We start from the raw sequence: 23,329 nt of genomic DNA on the forward strand, positions 1-23,329 counted from the left end.
TAACTCCACGCTCTGAGAGGGCAGGTGAAGAACTGTCCTTAGCACCCGCAATCTTCAAACAGGGGTCAAGAAAGTGAACGCTTTTATTGTTCACAGTACCGGCGTTAGACTCTGAGAACACAATGTCTCCTGAGTCAACAGTCTTAGAACCTTTAAACTCAGAGTTCATTGTCTCAGGCTTGATGTGAGAAGACTTGGTCACATGGACGACATTCACATGGCTGCTAGTGGAAATATTGCCTAGGGGTATGTTTCCAGTGTCACGATCAGTAACACATACAATGTTATTCGTCATGTCAGAGAAAACCAAAGTAGACTGCACTTCAATCTCAGCCTTGGGAACATTAGCTTCATGGGGTGTGGCTGAGGGAGCAACACCTGAAACAGAACTTTGTCCTTTTAAGCCATTAACGTGGCTTCTGCTGCCCTTGGCTGCCCTCACTGTGGAGCTAATCACAGTTTCCTCTGACTCATAACATGACTTCGACAGAGTGTCGCTCAGGGAAAAAGTCGGGTCAGCTAACACAGTTTGCTCACCTCTCACAGCATCCAGAACACAGTCCAGGTTATCCATAGACCCTCTAGCATGAGTCATGACTGTCTCAGGCCGAGCATGTTCAGACACACAATACACCTTCTTGGCTAACGTGCCCATGTACTCACCGTTTATCAGTTCGCCACCTGGTCTCAGGTCCTGGACTGAATTATTCCTGGCAGAGGTGGAAACAGGTGCCCTGCCCTCACGGAATGGAGGAGGGTTAATTTCTGGGTCTAAGTTCCCATGCCTAGAATTCACAGTGGCGTCCTCACCAACTAGAGTGGGTTCATGGTCACAATTCTCAGACGCATTCAACTGGGAGTCAAAAGGCTCGGTTATATAAGCCACACAGGAAACAGTCTCTGGTTTCTCTAAATCATTAACATGGTATCGAATTTCCTTATCTGCTCCCTCAGAACAGGTAGACACAGCCCTGCCATCCTCGCTACATGACACTGGCAGGGTTTCTGTTGGCGCTTGTACGGCCACATGAAGAGCTCCTACATCACAATTCCTGGAAACCCCACCTAATGGTTCACGCTCAGTGTTGCTCACATTTCCAGCAACAAGAATGCCCCCAGACTCATCATCAGTGCTTGGGTGGTGGTTAACACAGGTCACACATGGAAACGCTAAACATTCATGTTGAGACACTCTACAACCCTTGGGGGGCCTCTCTAGCTGTTTAATTTCAGTCTTGCTGCTCGTAGTATTACTATCAGCTGGTCCATTTACAGTCTCTTTAGTCTTGGCCGGTAAAACAGATATTTGCACGGACTCTGGCTCTTTGATACGATCGCCTCTCTTATGGCTGAGCCCGCAAGGCAGCAGTTCAGTAGTGGGCATGATCTCGCCCATGGAAAAGACATGTGGAGCAAAAGCACAGTCACTCACCTCCATTTCGGAAGGGGCACGAGATGAAACGAGACCCTCCCCAACCTCCAGCTGCCGCGCGGCGCCACGGTGACGTCGCCGTCGCCTCTTCCCTGAAGGCGACGCGGTGACGGAAGCTCCGGTTGCAGGGGAAGTGAAAGGGGGCAGGCCCTGGCAGCTCCGCGGGCCCCCAAGAGCCAGGCGCGTTCCCCGAAAGACTTGCTCATAGTCGGGGGTCAGCCACGGCTTCCACCGGAGCTTCTCCTCCAGCTCCGTGAGAACCACCTGCTCCCGTTCAGCAATGTCCTGGGCAGTGATTTGTGGGGACATCTCCTCAGAACCGAAAATCACTGCTGACACGGACTCGGAGGCGGCTTCGGCCAGCGGTTCCGGCCCAGGCGACTGCTCTGACGACACCCCGGACTCTGGCTGCGCTGACGTGCGGCGGCAACGAGGGCGCCGCTTCCTCCTAGCAGCGGCTGTTGACACAACATTGATAGCTGTGACGGCCGGCTCCTCATCCTCCGACCACATCCGTGCCAGAAAGGAGGCTGGAGAAGCGAAGTCCGAACGAAACGGCGAGGGTGAGCGGCTCGTGTACGAAGGAATGGATGGTAGCGACCCCAGGTTGCGCCTGAGTCTCAGTGAGCCAACCTTAATCACCCCGGAGCCGCAAGATGGTGGAGGCGGTGATGGGGAAGTTGCGTGACAGCGGAACGGTGGTGACGCAGCCCGTGCGCTGGGCGCCTGCTCCTGAGGACGGGGTTGGAGGATGGTGCGGAGGTAATCAGAAATCAGGGGGGGGGGTAGCGCCTCCCATAGCCAGGGGAACACGGTTACGCTCACCCTCCGTATCCTCCTCCCCGGAACGCTGCATCCACTGACAGCATAGCGCTTCCACTGTCTGAACGACCTCCCTTCTCTGTGTCGCTGGGTCCATACTGGTCGCGTCGTACTGTCATGGACCGCCGGGGCAGACCGTGTGGAGTGAGTGGAGGACCCAAGAGCAAACAGAGGTGAGGAGACACAAAACCGGACTTAACAGAAGGCGAGCCTTTATTGAGGGCCGAAAACTTAAGGAACAAGGCAGCAAAGCAACTGAGGGAAAACCTGAACATAGACTGGGAAAACTATGGCTAAACAAAGTACAAACTAGGACTAGTTAAGGCTGGGGAACTATGACAAGGGGTAGGGGAGATAACACAGACGACGCGACGCAGACTACATGAAACACAGAGACTAAATACACATGAGGGATGATCAGGGGAAGTGGCCACACATGGGATCACAGCTGACACACATGAACCTAACGACAGGACAGGAGGGTGCAACTGAATACACTGACAATGAATACAGACTTACAAAGTAAAACAGGAGACATGGAAATTAGACATAACAAGAACTAAACATAACCACGCAGACAGGACTCATGACCCAGGGAAACTCAGTACAGGGGAGATGACATAACTGACAGCATGAACTTGACAGTACAAGACACACAGACATAAACACACGAAGGGCAAGGGAGACTTAATGCAAGGGTAATAAATACAAATGGCTGGACTACCTTAAAGAACCTAAACAAACAATAAACATCAAAATAGGCTAAACATAACACACTGGGTCACACGACCCAGGACCATGACACCAGCTCTCTGCAGGTCATTCACCAGGTCCCCCCGTGTGGTTCTGGGATCTTTGCTCACCGTTCTCATGATCATTTTGACCCCACGGGATGAGATCTTGCGTGGAGCCCCAGATAGAGGGAGATTATCAGTGGTCTTGTATGTCTTCCATTTTCTGATGATTGCTCCCACAGTTGATTTTTTCACACCAAGCTGCTTGCCTATTGTAGATTCACTCTTCCCAGTCTGGTGCAGGTCTACAATACTTTTCCTGGTGTCCTTCGAAAGCTCTTTGGTCTTGGCCATGGCGGCATTTGGAGTCTGACTGTTTGAGGCTGTGGACAGGTGTCTTTTATACAGATGATGAGTTCAAACAGGTGCCATTCATACAGGTAACGAGTGGGGGACAGAAAAGCTTCTTACAGAAGACGTTACAGGTCTGTGAGAGCCAGAGATTTTCCTTGTTTGAGGTGACCAAATACTTATTTTCCACCCTAATTTACGAATAAATTCTTTACAAATCCTACCATGTGAATTCATGGATTTTTTTTTCACATTCTGTCTCTCACAGTTGAAGTGTACCTCTGGTGCAAATTACTGACCTCTGTCATCATTTTAAGTGGGGGAACTTGCACAATCGGTGGCTGACTAAATACTTTTTTGCCCCACTGAATATATCTATCTATCTATATATATATATATATATATATACATATATATATATATATATATATATATATATGTGTGTGTGTGTGTGTTGTCTCTGTCCAGAAGAGAGCAGTCCTGGGAACAGCTAAGATACTGCGCAGGACCCTCAAGCTCCCAGGCCTCTGGTAGAGGACCCGAGCTTGAAGGATAAACCGCCCGCAGGGGCGTGCTGGGTGTTTTGTTTTTTTATATAGTTTCATGAATGCAGTTTAAGAGGGAGTGTTCACATTTTGAGCATATATTCTTTTTGTCTGCAAGCATGTATGCCTTCTGAAGGCATGTGTATCAACTTATAGCTGGATACATGTGCAATCTAACAAGATGTTTTTTGGGATTTGAAGAAATCCACTTATACAAATGTGGCCCCAAACGTGCAGAGAAGCAGCTCTCTAAAGATGACATGTTTAGAAACTGAAAAACATCAGGCCTTAATTGATAACAGGAATTTGGAAATGTGACACAAATGAACTATGAAGATGCAAATACAATAAGCTGCCAGATGTCACAGTTGTAATGGTTGGTGCACAGTTGTAGTTGTGCAGGTGTGGTCCCATGGGTGCAGCAGGAAACTCAAAACCTCCAGGCTCTAACTGATAACAGAGGTTTACGGTACATTGAGTTCAAATGCTGTTGTGTTATTCTTAGAAACCTCGAGAAATGATAGAGTGACATCAAAAATGCTTTCGATGTTTATTACATGCTCACATTCATATTCTGTTTAATATTTAAAGTGCCAAATGTTATTTACTGAATCTTATCAACCTAACTTTAATTTAATGAAGCATTTACAGAAGTGAAATGACCATAAGATGCAGTTTAATATGCAGTTTCATTTTATTTACCTTTTTTTTTTCACATTTTTGTACATCTCTTAATTGGGTATTTATATATGACACCCATTTAATAAAAATAAATGATTATGTGCATAAAAATAAAATGAAAAATACATTTTAAAAACAGATTAGAAATGAAGTGCACCCATTCCATCCCATTTGTTATCATCTCTTTATCTGCAAAATAAAAACATCAGAAAGTTTAAAAAAAATTGTTAAGACCAGTCATTTAATTACTATTACTAGTAAACCTTAATTTACCCTGAATTTACATCTTAATGAATCTTATTACAGGAGATAGTTCTGGAATAAATTATAGCCTAAACATTTCTAAATTACACTCATTTTTTTTCCTCCTTTAAAAAGCTAATTATATAATTTTCATGATAAAGGCGTGCTTTTAAAAAGTGCAAACAGAACATTAAATTCTTAATTCCTAATTTATTTTAATAATTTGATCTTTGAGCATTCTTTTAAGTTTCCATGTACTGCATTTTCTTGTAATTAAATGTATCCTACATTGCAACTCACAGACTTTGGTCTTCAATAAAACTGAAATGCAGAAAACACAATCTCAATGTTTACCTTAAGAAGGCTGATAATTATGCTGTACAACAGAGATAATATGAAGAGGAATATGAAGGAGGAAGCTGTGGACCACAGGCTGCTAAAATCGTCTTCAGTGATGATATTGTCCCAACTCAGATCACAAAAGTCATCTAAGAAGTGGAAGATACAGTACACTTGGTTAGAGGAGATCTATGTGAATCTGTTTTCTTTTTGTTTATTAGAGTAATACAATTTTCCTCTAGTGTTAATGGAAAAGTGAAAAATTGAACACTTTGTGTGTATGTCTGATTTTAGTGTTGTTTCGAGTTTTCCATATACACATATACCAAAGAGTCTCCATGCAACGTTTATTTCAAACAGACATCACACATAAAAGCAATTGGACACTGTGACTCAGACAGGTTGAAAAATAAAACGATGACAACAAAAAGCAAGCATTTGTCTCACAGTGACTGACATCACAAGTGCACAAGTTTTCATATAGAAAACTCTCACAGACAAAGAATGACAAAAGCACAAAATATCATATTTAAAGCTTAGTAGTTACAGTCACATTCTATGGAATTACCATGGGCGACGGACACTGATTTTTTAAGATTTCCAGGTTGGACATGGCAGGTGAACATTTTGGTTGGATTGTTTTTGTACCAGTTTTCCTTGGTGGTGGTGTAAAGACTCATACTTCGCCATTTCTTGTCATTTTTGCTCTGCTGTAGAGGGACGTCGGTGCCTTTAAGATAACGTCCAGAATTTTGTCCATAACTTTCTGTCCATTCGATTTTATATATTTTATTCACAGTACTGGTGACTAGACACACCAGAGTGATTTCATCTTTAGCATTTAATGGGTCAGTGTGCAGCTGTGGGAGGGTGTGGACTGTCACTGTTGTCCCATCTGAAAGAGATACTCAGTTAAATAGAGAGATTTATGTACCAATTTAAATAGAAGACATTGAGTTATGTATAAATGTAGACTGATAGATGGATGGATGTGCGTGTAATTGTAACATACTGTTTTTCGGATCGGCAGTTGTGGAAATATCTGATGAGGAGAAAAAGAAAACAATTTTATTGTTTTATTGTTTATTGTTAAAAAAGATGAAGTATTATGTGTTAACCCTCAGTGTATTGGCTATCAAACAGCTTCTACATTTTTTTGCATTATTTTTAAATATTCTATCAAATTTTGGATGAATTTTTTTTTAATACATCATTAACACTTTCATATCAGTACATTAGAACTGACTAAAACTACTAGACTAATGACTAATCCCATATGACTTAGCTGGCTTACCTGATTTTATGGCATTACTTTTTTTAATTACAAAATCATACTGCTTATGTTTGTATGAAGATAAGTACCAGTTTCTCACCAACTGTGTTGTCTCTGTCAGTTTTATTCAAAGATGCGCTTTGACCTCCCGTAAAAATACACATAAATGCAGTTCGTTCATTTACATCACTGGAATTTACTGTGAGAAAACTTGCTGCGTTGTACACTTTCTTTCCATTTGCCTTTTTTGATTCAGAAACTGTACTGATCAGATCTATATTGCTGGTGACGTCTGCTCCATTTTGTAGCCATTTGATCTCATGTTTCTTTGGTGCAAACTCTTTGGCAAAGCAGGAGGCAGTATAGGTACCGTCCTCATCAGGAGAGGAAATCACTTTAAGAGTTGGATTCTGCTCAAACACCTCTGAAAAACAAAGACGTACAAAAATGTTTAAATGCAAAAGGAGGGAATGAATGTCTTTTTATTTAAGGTGAAACACTTATTCCTTGGTGTTTTCAGATTATTTTTTTAACATAAGCGACTCAAAATGTACTTGCAATGAAGTTAGCCTCTACCATCATTTCTTCCAAAAACAACAACAACCAAAAATAGAAGAACTCATATCAAGAACGAACTCTTATCCTTCTCAAAAGTAGCAATCGCTGGCTTTAGTGCAGTAATACTTTACTAATAATTGCTACTGCTGCACAAAACCCAACATGTACTGAATAAAGATACAGACTTTATGAATGTGTCATACCTCAACTTATTGGCTATTAGTGCTCATCAAACTGCTTCTACAACTTTTTTGCATTATATTTAAATTCCTTCAAATGTTTGGGTAACTTTTAAAATCTGTTACTAACACTTTCATGTCAGTACATTAGAAATCAAAGAAAGTACTAAAGACAATTTCTATACGACTTAGCATAAGGTATACCTGGTTTTATGGTCGTACTTTGTTTTATTACAAAATCATAGTGACAAATTTTATTTTATTATTTTCAAAGAAAAGTATCAGTTACTCACCTAGAGTGCTGTCACTTTTATTCAAAGGTCCACTTTGGCCTCCCATAAATACACAAGTGAATTTCGTATCTTCATTCACATCACTGGATTTTACTGTGAGAAAACTTGCTGCGTTGTACACTTTCTTTCCATTTGCCTTTTTTGATTCAGAAACTGTACTGATCAGATCTATATTGCTGGTGACGTCTGCTCCATTTTGTAGCCATTTGATCTCATGTTTCTTTGGTGCAAACTCTTTGGCAAAGCAGGAGGCAGTATAGGTACCGTCCTCATCAGGAGAGGAAATCACTTTAAGAGATGGATTCTGCTCAAACACCTCTGAAAAACAAAGACGTACAAAAATGTTTAAATGCAAAAGGAGGGAATGAATGTCTTTTTATTTAAGGTGAAACACTTATTCCTTGGTGTTTTCAGATTATTTTTTTAACATAAGCGACTCAAAATGTACTTGCAATGAAGTTAGCCTCTACCATCATTTCTTCCAAAAACAACAACCAAAAATAGAAGAACTCATATCAAGAACTAACTCTTATCCTTCTCAAAAGTAGCAATCGCTGGCTTTAGTGCAGTAATACTTTACTAATAATTGCTACTGCTGCACAAAACCCAACATGTACTGAATAAAGATACAGACTTTATGAATGTGTCATACCTCAACTTATTGGCTATTAGTGCTCATCAAACTGCTTCTACAACTTTTTTGCATTATATTTAAATTCCTTCAAATGTTTGGGTAACTTTTAAAATCTGTTACTAACACTTTCATGTCAGTACATTAGAAATCAAAGAAAGTACTAAAGACAATTTCTATACGACTTAGCATAAGGTATACCTGGTTTTATGGTCGTACTTTGTTTTATTACAAAATCATAGTGACAAATTTTATTTTATTATTTTCAAAGAAAAGTATCAGTTACTCACCTAGAGTGCTGTCACTTTTATTCAAAGATCCACTTTGGCCTCCCATAAATACACAAGTGAATTTCGTATCTTCATTTACATCACTGGATTTTACTGTGAGAAAACTTGCTGCGTTGTACACTTTCTTTCCATTTGCCTTTTTTGATTCAGAAACTGTACTGATCAGATCAATTTTTCTGGTGATGTCTGCTCCATTTTGTAGCCATTTGATCTCATGTTTCTTTGGTGCAAACTCTTTGGCAAAGCAGGAGGCAGTATAGGTACCGTCCTCATCAGGAGAGGAAATCACTTTAAGAGTTGGATTCTGCTCAAACACCTCTGAAAAACAAAGACGTACAAAAATGTTTAAATGCAAAAGGAGGGAATGAATGTCTTTTTATTTAAGGTGAAACACTTATTCCTTGGTGTTTTCAGATTATTTTTTTAACATAAGCGACTCAAAATGTACTTGCAATGAAGTTAGCCTCTACCATCATTTCTTCCAAAAACAACAACAACCAAAAATAGAAGAACTCATATCAAGAACTAACTCTTATCCTTCTCAAAAGTAGCAATCGCTGGCTTTAGTGCAGTAATACTTTACTAATAATTGCTACTGCTGCACAAAACCCAACATGTACTGAATAAAGATACAGACTTTATGAATGTGTCATACCTCAACTTACTGGCTATTAGTGCTCATCAAACTGCTTCTACAACTTTTTTGCATTATATTTAAATTCCTTCAAATGTTTGGGTAACTTTTAAAATCTGTTACTAACACTTTCATGTCAGTACATTAGAAATCAAAGAAAGTACTAAAGACAATTTCTATTCGACTTAGCATAAGGTATACCTGGTTTTATGGTCGTACTTTGTTTTATTACAAAATCATAGTGACAAATTTTATTTTATTATTTTCAAAGAAAAGTATCAGTTACTCACCTAGAGTGCTGTCACTTTTATTCAAAGATCCACTTTGGCCTCCCATAAATACACAAGTGAATTTCGTATCTTCATTCACATCACTGGATTTTACTGTGAGAAAACTTGCTGCGTTGTACACTTTCTTTCCATTTGCCTTTTTTGATTCAGAAACTGTACTGATCAGATCTATATTGCTGGTGACGTCTGCTCCATTTTGCAGCCATTTGATCTCATGTCCCTTGGGTGCAAACTCTTTGGCAAAGCAGGAGGCAGTATAGGTACCATCCTCATCAGGAGAGGAAATTAGTTTAAGAGTTGGATTCTGCTCAAACACCACTGAAAAAAATAGATGTACAAAAATGTACAAATGCAAAAGCATGGAATTGTTTATTTCAATTTACATACTATTCATAATTTTAGTAATCTATCCATCCATTATCTTCCATGGATGAACCAGGAGCCGATCCTAACTGCCTTAGGGTGAGAGTGAGGGTACACCCTGGATAGGTCGTGAGTCTTTCACATGGCTAACACATAGAGAAAGACCACCATCTGCAGTCACATTCACACCTTTGGGCAATTTAGAATCACCAATTAACCTAACTCCAGAAATGAGAAATATTGATCAATATGTCATTCTATTTAATAAGGAGAAGTATTTACTTTTATGTCATTTATATGACATAAGCACCATAACTAAATTTGGATTATGGTTTTTGAAAGTTGAAAAATTTTTTCCTTGGTATGCTCACATTCTTTGTCAATATATAAGCAGCTCGAAGTGAACTTACAATCAAGTTTAGTTTTAGTTCAGTTTCTTCCCAAAACATCAAAACCATGAACCAAAGAAATCGAGAACTAAATAGAGCTAACTTGTATTCTTATCAGAGGTAGCAATCACTAGGTGTTGCTCAGTAATAATTTAAGAGTAATTTTAATTACTGTTCAGAAATCAACTAACAAAAAAAAAAAAAAATTAAATACTTGTACTGAACAAGGCTACTGTATTTGGTAATGCATTACACATCAGACCTTTGGAATATATTATCAGTGCTTTCATGTAAACTTGTTGTAAGTCAAATAGAATAATATAAACTGATTAAATGTGACTTAGCACAAGGCTTACGTGGTTTTGTGATACTAGCCTGTCCATTCCCAGCAGCGTGAGTCACAGCACATTGAAAATTCTGTCTTGCATTCCAGTCCTGTTTCCTCACTCGGACTTGACTGACTCCAGTATAAACATTGCCTTTTTGTACTGCAGGGTACTGGATGAAGTCTGTCAAGGGAGTGCTGCCTTTTCTCCACAAAAAAGTCACCACAGGAGGGTTAAAGCCAGTGGCAAGGCAGCCAAGAGTGACCATATCTCCGCTCTCAGTGCCACATGGTACCAGAGGAAACACAGTGGGTCCAGTTGAAGTGGCTAAGAAAGGGGAGACAACAGTAATTAAGATACCAGAATAGAAATACAATAATATACCAGACATTTTCACTTAGAACTGATTAAAGAGAAAACACTTGAGCTGATTGTGTTGCGTAATAAAGGCCATCATGAAAGACATTATATTTTAAATGTTTATCATTTCAAATGCCCCGATTTATGTCCCAATTTATTAATCACTCTCCATTAGTGTTATACAGTATATTATATCACATTATATCACATTATATTATATTATTAATAAGTTAAACTTCTCTGTCAGTCTATAGATATAACAGTATATATACCACACATTTTCACTTAGAATTGATTAAAGAGAAAACACCTGAGCAGATCCTTTTGTTTAATAAAGAGTAATAAAGAGATTATAGTTTCTAAATGTTTAATAGAAAAAAAAAATCAAGTGCCCGAATCCTTCCCTACAACATTTTTTAGAGGCAGTTGGTTCACCAGCCTTCCCCAATACTATTATAAGCTTACTCTTCTGTTTGTCGACATATAAATCAGAACATTACTTTAAATGTAGAATATGAACAAAAGTCATTAGTAAAGCATAGCGTAAAGTTGTTAAATGTCCTTTCACAGTGTTGATGGCAAATTCTTACAAAAACACAATAAATTTGATCCAACTTAAGCAGTGATCTCTGAAATGAGATGGTAATCTTACCTGATGAAACAGTGACTGTTGTCCCCTTTCCCCAATAGTCAAAAACACCGTAGCACAGTATAGAATCTAGTTCATTCATAATATCAAAAAATCTGCATATCCTATACAGATTTTACATAGGAGAAGTCTTACCTGAGGACATTTTTATCTTGATGCCATTTTCTCAGTAGTCTAAAGCTCATTTATGACAGTTAACCAAATCTTGTCTTATTTCTTACAAAAATTAATTACTACGACATTCTGTTTTTGGTCTCAAAGAAAATTAAAGAAACACTTACTTCTTGATATAGTTATAACAAAGAAATAAACTATGTTCAGTGTTTTACAAATTCTTTGCTCTTTTGGCTACAAAGTGTTCCAATAATGACTTTCTTTGCTGAATTTATCCCAATAGATGAATCAACATTGTAGTAGTGGATAAAAAAAAAATTCTGTCTTTAGTGAAAAATACATCAATTCATACCTGACGTGACGGTGACCATTGTGCCTTTTCCCCAGTAGTCAAAAGCGTAGTCACAGTCTAACAAGTTATTCACCACTTCATACAAAAACAGACTTTCCATCTTGATATACTTGATTTTTTCTTCAAATTACCAGACGTTCGACTTGCAGAATTTTACAAATACAGTGGGAATACAGTGTACACTGACACAGTTTCTTTTAAAAATATCAATGTTTCTAATTCAAAATCTTAAGATTAAGGGCATATTTCAATTGCCTTACCTGTTGTGACTGTAACCATTGTACCTCTCCCCCGGTAGTCGAAAGCCCAGTTATCACAGTTAACGGAGTCTTTTGCACCTCTTACAAAAACTAATTTCTCGGATATCCTGTTAATTTGTAACATTTTTCTGAATTTGTAAATAATTAGAACCACTCTAAACTCAATAACTGTTTACATAGTTATGTTCCGATTGAAATAAAGGTCACAAAGGTTTTAACTACCAGAGTAAAAATTACCTGTTGTGACAGTGACCATTGTTCCTTTCCCCCAGTAATCAAAAGCATTATCACAGTGTAATATCTCAGTATATCCAACACACAAAAACAAGTTCCTTTAAAACCCGCTTGATGCCACTGAAGTCTAAATTTAATGAATTAAAAAAGGAATTAAAACATTTCTGTAGAAAACAAAATACATATATTTTGTTACCTGTTGTGACAGTCACAGTTGTTCCTTTTCCCCAGTAGTCAAAGTAGTCATCACAGTGACAGATTTCAATTGCACTTTAGTGCAAAAATATTTTTGTCACATGATTAAAACTAACCTAATAAACAGTTTAAACCTGTCATTTACACAGATGTTTTACTTTACCGTCCATATCAGTTAAGCACACAGTGTAACCAATATTTCATTAAATGACAAATACAGAATTCTGCTCAAAATAAATTAGATTGTTACTTACCAGAGGTTAATGTGACTTGTGTTCCTTTCCCCCAACAGTCAAAGTAGACATCACAGTGATCTGTTACAGTCTGCTTGTAATACAAATACTTTTTAAATTTAAACCAAGGAAGTATGAAAAAAGCAGTTCCCTCTGTGCCCTTTATTAGCAGTTTCCTTTGAGACATCTATTTCCTATGGTTTAGCTTCTATAAAATTAGGTATATGCCAACTTCCTCTTGTTAACTCCAAAATGTATAGCAAACAACCAGCAGAAGTTAATTATTCATTTTCAAATAGATAATCTATTATTGAATCTAGCTGCCAGAAGTTTTAGGTGAAGTCACTACTATTAATGACACCTTTTGACTCGTGACTGTATTCATTTAAAAAAAAAAAAAACATATAACAAAACATACAGTGGCCCTGGGAAATAATAGATTGAGGTGTTAGCTACCTTTAAAGAGCTTGCCTTTGAATAGAAAGCACCTGGGCCATTCAGCTCAATAACACTGTTGCAATGTCAGTCAAAGAGTTGAATGATCCTGGTATTGCAGGTCTGAAGCACAAAGGACTAGTTTTTAGTTTAGCTATTTTTAAGACATTAATGTATTAATATCCTAAAAAATAGGTAAACACCCTTTGGACTATGGAACCAATAAATTTAAAGGCTGAAATTACTTATGGTAACAAACATTCGTACTTTATAGATATATCACACAGTCACAATGTTTAGTACATAGTTGTGAATATTCAGTCAGCTTGTTTAATTAATTTCATGACCCCTAACATCAGTGTTAGTCTGTCTTTCTGCATCCACTTGGGTCCATTTGAGTTTCAGTGGTGTAAATAAGTCATCAGAGAATGAATGCAAGACTATACTTAGACCCATACATGCCTGCCAGTTTTTTTTTGTTTGTTTGTTTTTTGTTGTTTTGTTTTTTTTTACCTTGAGGACTTTTCCATGCTTCAATACATTACAATACACCAAATACCAGAGTCCTTCAGGCAGACCTCATGTCAAAAGTATAACAGAAACAACTACTTGGTGTTCACTTGATTTGTATGGTGTTTGAAGCTATCTGATTATGTCCAAAAAGCTGATTCTGTTCAACTGGACCTAGGGTTTTTAGTGGGGGAAATGTTTCATCACTCATATGACTTCTTCAGTCGACTGAAGGAGTCACTTGGAAACTGTTACGTCCAGATGAACAAAACCAACTTTCGAGGATTTCCTTAGCTTAGGTATCCTGGCCTTAATCCCACTGGAAAGATGGTGGACTTGTTTTGTATGCATGCATGTGTCAGGTATACATATTAATATTGGAGGATCTGTGTTGTAAGATTTATGAGTTTCATGCTTTCATAGTGGTACTTAGGAGAGCTTGACATTTTTTATCAGGTGGTACACACTGTAAAAAGTTTGAGAAACACTGATAAGTGTATGTGTGCTTTTGGAAAACATTTAAAGCTGCAGTACAGAATCTTTGAAACAAGCTTAAAAGATTTTTAGAACAGAGCACTCTGCTTCTCTTTACAGCTCCTCACTCCACCAGGGCTGTTTTGCACTTTCTGATAGTGTGCAAATGTGGTGCACGTACTGCGGCAGTCATACAGACAACTGGACGGTCCAAATGTTGGCCTACCTATTACTGGCTGAGGTTTTAGTAGAGTTGTGGCTGAACCACATAAAAATATATAATTAATTTTAATCTCCCCAATCAATTACAATGTTATGTTGGAATGTTGTTAAAGAGGGTCAAAAATGTTTCAACCCAGTTTGTTTAGCTGATTCTGTATAGCAGCTTTAATATAGGGAGAACACAACTTCCTGATTGTGTGAGTAAAATTAGTTTTTTTTTTCTTTGTCAGTTTAACAGTTTCTGTTTTGCCTGTCACTGTTCCCTGTCTGTTTTCTTACCTGGTTCTTCCTGACCTTGTACGTTCTCCTAACGTTCCCCTCTTTCCTCTCTCCCTCTTCAGACTGACAATCATACACAAATAGATGGTATTCAATTAGATGAAAAATTACATTAATATGAAAAAAAAAATACTATTAAGATCACTAACAAAAAGTCCTCTCTCAGTGTACTTTCAACCAAAAGGCAAATAACCAAACCTCATAAAAGATATAAATACTGAAACACTGATCCAACATTATTCTTGATTGACGGATCATTTGATCTTACACTTTTACCTGAATGTGGCTCCTTTTTTTTTGAAAAAACTTCCTTATATCCATTATGAACCTGGCTGTCTCTCTCTACACACACACACACACACACACACACACACACACACGCACACACACAACAGGAGTTATAAGGTTAATGGGCATCCAGTCAGTTAGCTAGTTAGTATAGATTTAAAACAGGACAGTGGTAACAACAGCAGGCTACGGACAATTTTAAGTTTTAGATTTTAAATAGGCTGTATACATTTCAACGGGAGCAACAGGACGGTCAAATGTCGCTGATTTTACTACAGAACAGAACGGATTGTAGGGTAGCAAACATCGTCGGAAAACATGTTTTCAACACTGCAGGTTACCTGGGTGTAATGTTTTTCAGCTAAAAAGAAACATGGTCTGACTCCTACCCAACTATATAAAGAGTAACTGAAGGTTAAATGTAGCTAATATGTCCTGTCTTAAGCCAGGCACTTACACCTCCGCTCCGCTGCGTCTTACCCACCATCGCTCTGGCAGAAAGGGCGCTAGAGCCAGAGCATGGGAGAGGCGAGCTGGAACAAACCATTATGGGAGGGGGGGTTATCTATACTTTTGTTGTTAAAATGTTACATCTCAACCAAGTACTGTATGCTTTATATATTTTTAGTAGTGTGTCACACAAACAGCAAATATTGTCAAAAAAGTAAGAAATCTTTGGGGGTGATTTGATTCATTTTGGGGGTGCTGAAGCACCCCCAAAAGTGGGTTAAAATCGCCCCTGGTGTGAGATATAATCAGTGTCATGATGCAGTTCCTTTGTGTCTTTATTTGGGTTGACTATTCACAATTCATAGTCTGCTTCGGCACACTGTGACAGAGGAGATGTATAAAGGAGATGTATCCAGGAAATAAATACATTTCCCAACCCAAATTTACTTTCTCAGCGTCGACTGAGATCACTAATTCAGGTGTTGTTGTGGTAGTTTTAGAGTAGATGATGTTTAACAGTGTACAGAGATGAAAAAATAGTTGCCTCCCCTTAACAAATCTAGTTTGCTCCTGTGAAACAATAGTTCGTACAATATTTTCCAGACAACATGCCAAAGCTTTAGCAATGATCTTGGCATTCACATCATTAAGAAGAGAGGTCTCTAAGATGCAAAGATTTGTGCCCTTATCTTATTTTAAGAGACTTATTGAAGCTTGTGTTAGAGTAGGGGGGAGAGTGTCATGTTGCAATGATTCCTTACATACCGCAAGCAGTAATGGGGACAGATTATCCTGACATTTTTTAAAGACTTCAACAGGGAATCTGTCCAGACCGGGAGATCTATTACTTCGTATGCTTCTCATGCTTCCCAAGTTCTTTAGCAGCATCTGAGTTTATCATATCTAGGGGTGTCTAGAAATTAACTAATTTCAGTGGAGTCAGATGGAGATTCAGATTGATATAAAGACAAATAAAATGAGTGAAAAACTGCATTAATAGTGGTGGAATACCCATGCAATGTGCCCGATGAATCTTTTATCTGAGGGATTATATGTGAGGATGATCATAAAAGAAGTCGCTCTGCATCCCTAGTGGGAATAAGATCAAATTTAGTCTGTAAATCACCTTGTGTTTAAGTGAACTAGGAGAGGGAGAAATAGTGATTTGTTGACACAGTTTAATAAATGAGTGTCACAGGAGGATAGAATGGCATATTAAAAATGTGTTTCCAGATTCAATTAAATTATCTTAGGGACGGGTATTGCCAGTTGAAATGAACTGTTTATTAATCTATTGGTTCTGAACTTTATTGACCTGAAAACTTTCCTAGAGGGCAAGGGAAAGAATAAGTGAGGTCTGGGTTGGGTGTGGTCCATTATAATCCAGCTGTCTTTCTTTTGGTAGGTAGTGTGAATATCACTGAGGGGGGTTAGAGTTGCACTAATGATACGCTCTGCTGCATTCACCACCCATTGCGGATCCTTTTAGGTTTCTGCAGCTGGCGAACCACAACATGCAACAGTAAGTCTAAAGACTTTCAATTGTTGACTGTTGAAGTTGGTCAGCAGTTGAAAAGGGAGGTGAGCTGGCTTTAACTTTCTTAGAAAGTAAAGCCTATGTTGGGTATTGTCTGTGAAGGTTCTTAGTCATCCAGGTCATCGTAGTCTAAGAGGCTTGGAAAGAAAAGCGTCTGGACTTCTTTAAGTTGCTTGAAGATGTTTCACCTCTCATCCGAGAAGCTTCTTCAGTTCTAGGGTAAAATGGTGGAGAGTCCCACATTTAAACCCCGTGGGAGTATCCCCCCAAAGAGGGGCAAAAGGACCCCCTGATGATCCTCTACCTAATCACGTGAGCCAAGGTGTGAAAGCGGGTGTGGGTCACAATCAGGCAGGGTTTCGGGTGAGCTCATTGTGAAACCTAGCCCCGCCCTATCATGTGCCTCTGTTCAAAGATGGTCGAACAGAGCCGGTGGCTTACGACGCCAACTGTCTGCCATCTATAATCCTGTTTTAATTATAGATGGCCTCCGAATGGTTATTCAGACTGATGAACTTCACATCCAAAATAATAGGGTGCTCTGGAAAGATTCCTCCAGACCCTAAAAACTATGTTGCACAACTTTTGCCTGGAGTCTGGCAGAGATTGGACGGGGGTCTGCTGTTGCTTCTGTTTGCAATTAGAGAAACCACTCAGGAATCCTTGGTTCTGTAGATCTATTGTTTTGGCATATGGTAAGTCGTCCACTTTGTCTCGTTCGGGAGAAATGGTAATCAGCCACTTCCTAATCCACCTTTGCCAGACCGCAGTCCTGTACCATGACATTGATGTGGAAGGACACAAACCCATTGGGCAACATGCATACTGGGTTAAGCCAACAAAAAGGTTGATAATGCAAAAGGCAGTGGACTATCTCACTGAGCATGGTTTCGCCATTCATAGAAACCAGTGCCTAGAGTTAACCATGTGTATTAGTACCAAAGCCAGATAACACTCGTTGGTTCTCTACTAACTACAGTAAAGTCAGTGCTGTCACCAAACCTAACCCTTTTCTACTTCTTAGAATGGAAGGTTATATTGACAGGGTAGAAACTGCTAATTTTGTGACCAACTCAACCTGCTAAAAGGCCATTGGCAAGGTCCTTTGACTCCCTGAGTATCCAAATATTCACTTTTGTGACATTTTTTTTTAATTTTCTTCAGTTGTGCTGTTTGGGTTGCGTGATCTGCCCACTAATTTTAAGGGTCTCATATGGAAGTTATTAGCTGAAGTGAATAATTGTGGTGCCTACATGGATGATGTAGTCATGTACTCATCCACCTGGTATCCATCTTGAAACTAAGGAAACATTTCAGTTATTTTCTTCATGCCTCACTTAGTTTAAACCTTGCCAAATGTTAATTTGGCAAAGCTACAGTGATATACCACAGAAAGCAAGTCGGTCAGGGACCGGTGTGGCCAGTAACAACTAAAATACAGGCTATTTTCAATTTTCCTGCCCCACAAACAAAACGAGCGTTGTTTTTTTGAGATCTGTAGATATTAAGGAGGATTCTGTAAGAATTTCTGTGATGTTGGAGCTCCCATCACAGGCTTAGTCAGCCCATTAAACCCCTTCATGTGGCCACTTGCTTGTCAGACTGCTTTTGAGTTTGTGAAGACATTGTTGTGTAGCACCCCAGTTCTCGCTGCACACAATTTCACATTTCCTTTGAAACTTGAAGTTGACGCTATTGACTGTGATGTGATGTAAACTGGGTTAATTATGTGATTGTATGGTAAATCGACTGTGCAGGTGCCCAGCTGTGACTAGTGTGGTAAACATACAGCTCCAGGACGACTGACTGCAGACAGGAGCCCGGCGTTGTGAGAGGTCCACTCCCTTCCTTAAACACCTAACCAGCCATACCAGCAGCAGTTATAGTCTGAAGTTTATTTGTTATGAATGAGGAAAGGAGTTGGTAGGGGTAAGCTTTACCCAGAGATTATTTTTGCATTCATTAGAGTTTAGTTTTCTTTGTTGTTTTAAAGTGTCAACACTCCCAGTTTTGTTACTTTTCCTTCTGTTTGGTAAATAAGTGACATTTATAACCAGAAATTGATTCTGTGGCTGTTTGTGTCTCTAGCAGATGTCTGTTTCATGTTACGCTCTGGTCTCTAGGTTGTAACACTAAGGTTAGCCAAGCTACCTAATCTGAGTTTTTGGAGCCATTATAAATGTTGAAAACAAGTCTCTTAGTCCAGTTTTGCCAAAATGTTCAAATATTGATGTTAGTATTTGAGTTAGTTTAATGTAATGTAAACTGAAGTGGATCATTTTCATACTACTTATGAGAAATGACTGACTTAATAAATTATCCTTACCAGAATGTTCTAAAGTTTGCGTATGACAACAGTAATACCACCTTATACAAAAGAGTCATGCTAAATGACTGAGCTTAAAACTACTGCCTAGTTAACATATTTCCTTTTTTTAATTACCAAGTTTAAAAAGCCATTCCAATATTCAGTCAGTGATAGCTCAACATTAGTCTTAATGGAATTAAGTCTAATGTTGTCTAATGTCTAATGTTAATTAAACACACTGGCCACTGTGATGACAAAATATTAGGACTAAAGCTTTTCAAGTGAAGTGATTGTCTGCATTATTTCCACTCAGGTCAAGTTTTTGTATTGCGAGATATCACTGTGGTTCCAGTCATACTCTCTGACATACAAACATACGAAAACCTACACGTAAGCCTGCACACAGGACATCCTCTCAGCAAAATAGAATGGTAACCACAACACAAGAGTCACTACAATAGTTTAATAATAATAATAATAATAATAATAATAATAATAATAATAATAATTTATTTTATTATTATTATTATTATTATTATTGCTCTTTCCTCTTCTCCTCTCTCAGGGTGTCCTTGCTGCTTTCAGTTGTTCAAGTCTGCAATTGTTCACCTTCATTGCTACATATTTGTTCTTGAGGATTATCGGGGGACCATTCAATCAGTTAATGAATGCAACCATCCATTATTACCAGTGTTGGGCAAGTTACTGAGAAAGAGTAATTCAATTATAGCTACCAGTTACTTCTTCAAAAAAGTAACTGAGTTAGTAACTGAGTTACAATATTCTAAAAGTAATTAATTACTTGAAAAGTAACTATTGCGTTACTTTAAAAAAAAACATTTAACCCTCTGGGGTCCAGGGTATAATTGGCCATTTTTAACTACTTTTGATTTGACCTCTACAGTTCACCTTTAAAAACGATTTACTTTGCCTTGTTTGGTATCATTCTTTTCAGCACAACCTCACCTGCCTGAATTTAGAGTCATGTTTTCATTTTGACATACTGTATTAACACAATTGATCTAAAATCAGACAAAAAACATAAAATCCGAGTAGAAAAAGTTATATTTTTTACTGTAACAACCACAAACATGTTTATTGAATCATATTTCATAACTTTAAATGCAAATATAAATTGTCAATTTTAAAATCCTATGCACAAGTTTTGCAAACAACAAAGTTTTTTGCATCCATTTACCTTTTACCTTGATTTTTAAATAACCATTTCAAACTATTTACAGAACAATCAGCTGTTCTGCATTCAATAAGATGCCGCACAAATTATTTGTGCCACTCCAAAAACATAATTTCTGTCCACTATAAAGGAGAACATCACAGCCTGATACCTGCAGGTCTGACAGCAGCAGGTGTATCACCCCTGTTTTCTACCTGGAGACAGCAGTCGCCTCATTGTTCTGACACACAACACAAAACTATCCACAACACTACACACTAACTACACAAGACAACACATTAACTACACACCCCAAACACCCTAAACGTCACAAATCTCCCACATCTCAAAACTCGCTCTCTCTCTTTTCCTGCTCGCTCTCTCTCTTTTCCTGCTCTCTCTCTCTCTCTCTCTCTCGCTCTTAAAACCGTCAATCTTAAAACTTCCCCTGTTTTTTTTTTGGGGGGGGGGGGGGGGTTTGTTTGTTTTTTTGTGCTCATAAGCAGAGAGTGCTTGCTAGCGCTAACGTGACGAAACTATTGAGGAAAAAATGATATTGTTTATCATGACTCTGGTTTTACGTGGCCTATCAACACAATTTAAAACTGGTATATATCACCTTGTTGCTTTGTCTTTAAGTGGTCATGTGATTGACTTACCATGACTACTTTATTCTTCTGCTTCAGTCAAACAGCAGCACTCATGCGATTGTTTTGCCCCCTTAGCTCCAGGTGTTGTGTTAGACAGTGATCGTGATTACCGTCCGCGGGAGCGCGCAGCTACTTAAAGCTGTACTTACGCAGTCAGCTACTTCCGTGCAACTGATATAAGATGCGGTAAGCTGAACACAGCTTCAACCGTCTGTTTGTTGAAAAATAGTAACGGACTGCATTTTCTTGTTAGTAACTGTAACGGCGTTCTAACGATAGGAACAGTAATTAGTTAGATTACTCGTTACTGAAAAAAGTAACGCTGTTAGTAACGCCGTTACTTGTAACGCCGTTATTCCCATCACTGATTATTACACTATTTTAAAGACACCAATACTGTCAAGGTAAATGTTTTTGAAACAGTCTCATTTTTCTCTTCACCCACCTGGCCTTTGATTCTCTCCCCTTAGGGATATATGGAGTGAAGGTTTACCTTTCCCTGATATGGAGTTTACATGTGTTCTTTTCTTTTGAATTGAAAGCATTTATTGTCATTATACATAGTCTAACGAGATTAGATTTTCATTGTGAGTTTACTAAATAGCGCTTTTAGTTCTAGAAGTATAAAAATAAGTAATAAAAGTAGTTCTAGAAGTAATAAACAGTATATTTCATAAAACACTGAAAAGACATCTGGTCTTCTTTGGTAGGGATCTGTAGTTGTGGTCCTTATCATGCACATGATAAAACGCAACAAAAAACTGCAGCACATCTAATATCTATAATTACTGTGAGCCCTAATAATTGTTTTATCCCCATTTTCTGTGTGTGTGTGTGTATGTGTGTGATATTATATTATATTATATTATATTATATTATGTGTGATATCAATATTTAGTGGCCAAAAAAGTCAATCATTTGATGTTGATTGTTATGTAACATCTTTCTTCTCAATCGTAAGAAATTCTGGTAAGGATAAGGATATGCTAAAGAGCCAAGGTTATTATCGTTAACAAAAACTAACGAAATAATGAAAACTAGAAGTGAAAAAACATTTTCGTTAACGGAAATAAAAATAAAAACAAAAACAAAAACAAAAAAAGGAAAACTAACTAAAACTGTAATGAGTGTTCACAAAACTAACTAAAATTAACTGAATTTATAGCAAAAATGTGTTTAGTTTTCATTGATATGTGCGTGTCCTACAATAGTCAAGGGTGAAAATGAAGTTTGGTTTCCAGATTTTTTCTTGCCGTCTCATTATGCCAGCAGGTGGCCAGTACGTTAGTCGAGTCGTCTGTGTTGCTGCTCCATCCACGCGCAGAATCATGCCAGGAAAAATCGGGAGAAAGCGCCAGAGTCCAATTTAGGATTACTTTGAATATGACTGTGTTTTGGATAAAGCAAGTGTCTTGTAGTGGAAAGAGACAACTTATGAGGGACATTTCTAAAGGGAAAAAAATCCCACAAACCTTAAAGTGCACTTGAAAACCTCACACAAGAAGGCTAACCTAGCTTACCTTGAGAAGGTAAGGGAGCACACTCAACCCTCATCCCCAGAAAACAGAAGCTAACCCCAGGCAAGGCAGCGTGATGCATCCCGAGACAACAGGAATGGGACATCTACATAACTGCATGAGTCAAGTGCCTTCAAAAAGTTTATCAATTCACTTGAACCAAAATTACGAACACCCGGTGCTGCAAGAGTTAATAGTCTCATTGGGGCCAAGATATACATTTTATAGTTGCCTGGTATCAATGGTTGTTCATCTGACTTTATTTATTTATGTATTCATTTATTTATTTATTTATTTATCTAAAGAACCCATAGGTGGAAATGTGAGTTGTCTGTCTCTGCGTGTTAGCCCTGCGACAGACAGGCGACCTGTCCAGGGTGCAGGGTATGGTAGCTGGAATAGCAACATACCCAAGGATAAGCAGAAGACAATGACTGATATGATGAAACTGGGATTTTGTTACACTTAATTTTTCCAAACACAACTAAAACTATAACTGAAACCAATCAAAACTAAACTGAAACTAAGGATTTTCAAAAAAATAAAAACTAAACTAAACTAGCAAACAATTGGTAAAAACTAATTAAAACTGATATAAAATTGAAAATCTGGAGTCAAAACTAAATAAAAATAAAAACTAATGAAAATTGCAAAACTATTGAAACCCTGTAAAGAGCTGACTATATATTAATCAAGGTCCCCTTGTATATGTACT

At 38.3% G+C, this 23,329-nt stretch overlaps 2 protein-coding genes, 1 long non-coding RNA gene and 1 gene segment (V, D, J or C); 1 reads left to right on the forward strand and 3 right to left on the reverse strand.

Annotated features, from left to right (window-relative positions):
• LOC120747509 (immunoglobulin epsilon heavy chain) overlaps nt 1-23,329 on the reverse strand; it is a 438,017-nt gene that overhangs the window by 129,640 nt on the left and 285,048 nt on the right. The gene's annotated exons all lie outside the window — the stretch shown is intronic.
• Nucleotides 1-23,329, reverse strand: part of LOC120713955 (immunoglobulin mu heavy chain-like) — a 539,092-nt gene that overhangs the window by 122,210 nt on the left and 393,553 nt on the right. The gene's annotated exons all lie outside the window — the stretch shown is intronic.
• Nucleotides 1-23,329, forward strand: part of LOC120714171 — a 514,712-nt gene that overhangs the window by 116,969 nt on the left and 374,414 nt on the right. The gene's annotated exons all lie outside the window — the stretch shown is intronic.
• LOC120747552 lies at nt 4,610-12,422 on the reverse strand. The segment is given in 10 exon segments: nt 4,610-4,754; nt 5,163-5,296; nt 5,716-6,042; nt 6,160-6,189; nt 6,521-6,844; nt 7,451-7,768; nt 8,372-8,689; nt 9,296-9,613; nt 10,404-10,700; nt 12,346-12,422. Coding segments are annotated over 10 exon segments (2,097 nt in total).

Source organism: Simochromis diagramma, unplaced genomic scaffold, assembly GCF_900408965.1.
Source record: "Simochromis diagramma unplaced genomic scaffold, fSimDia1.1 OVJJ01000321.1, whole genome shotgun sequence".
NCBI lineage: Eukaryota > Metazoa > Chordata > Actinopteri > Cichliformes > Cichlidae > Simochromis > Simochromis diagramma.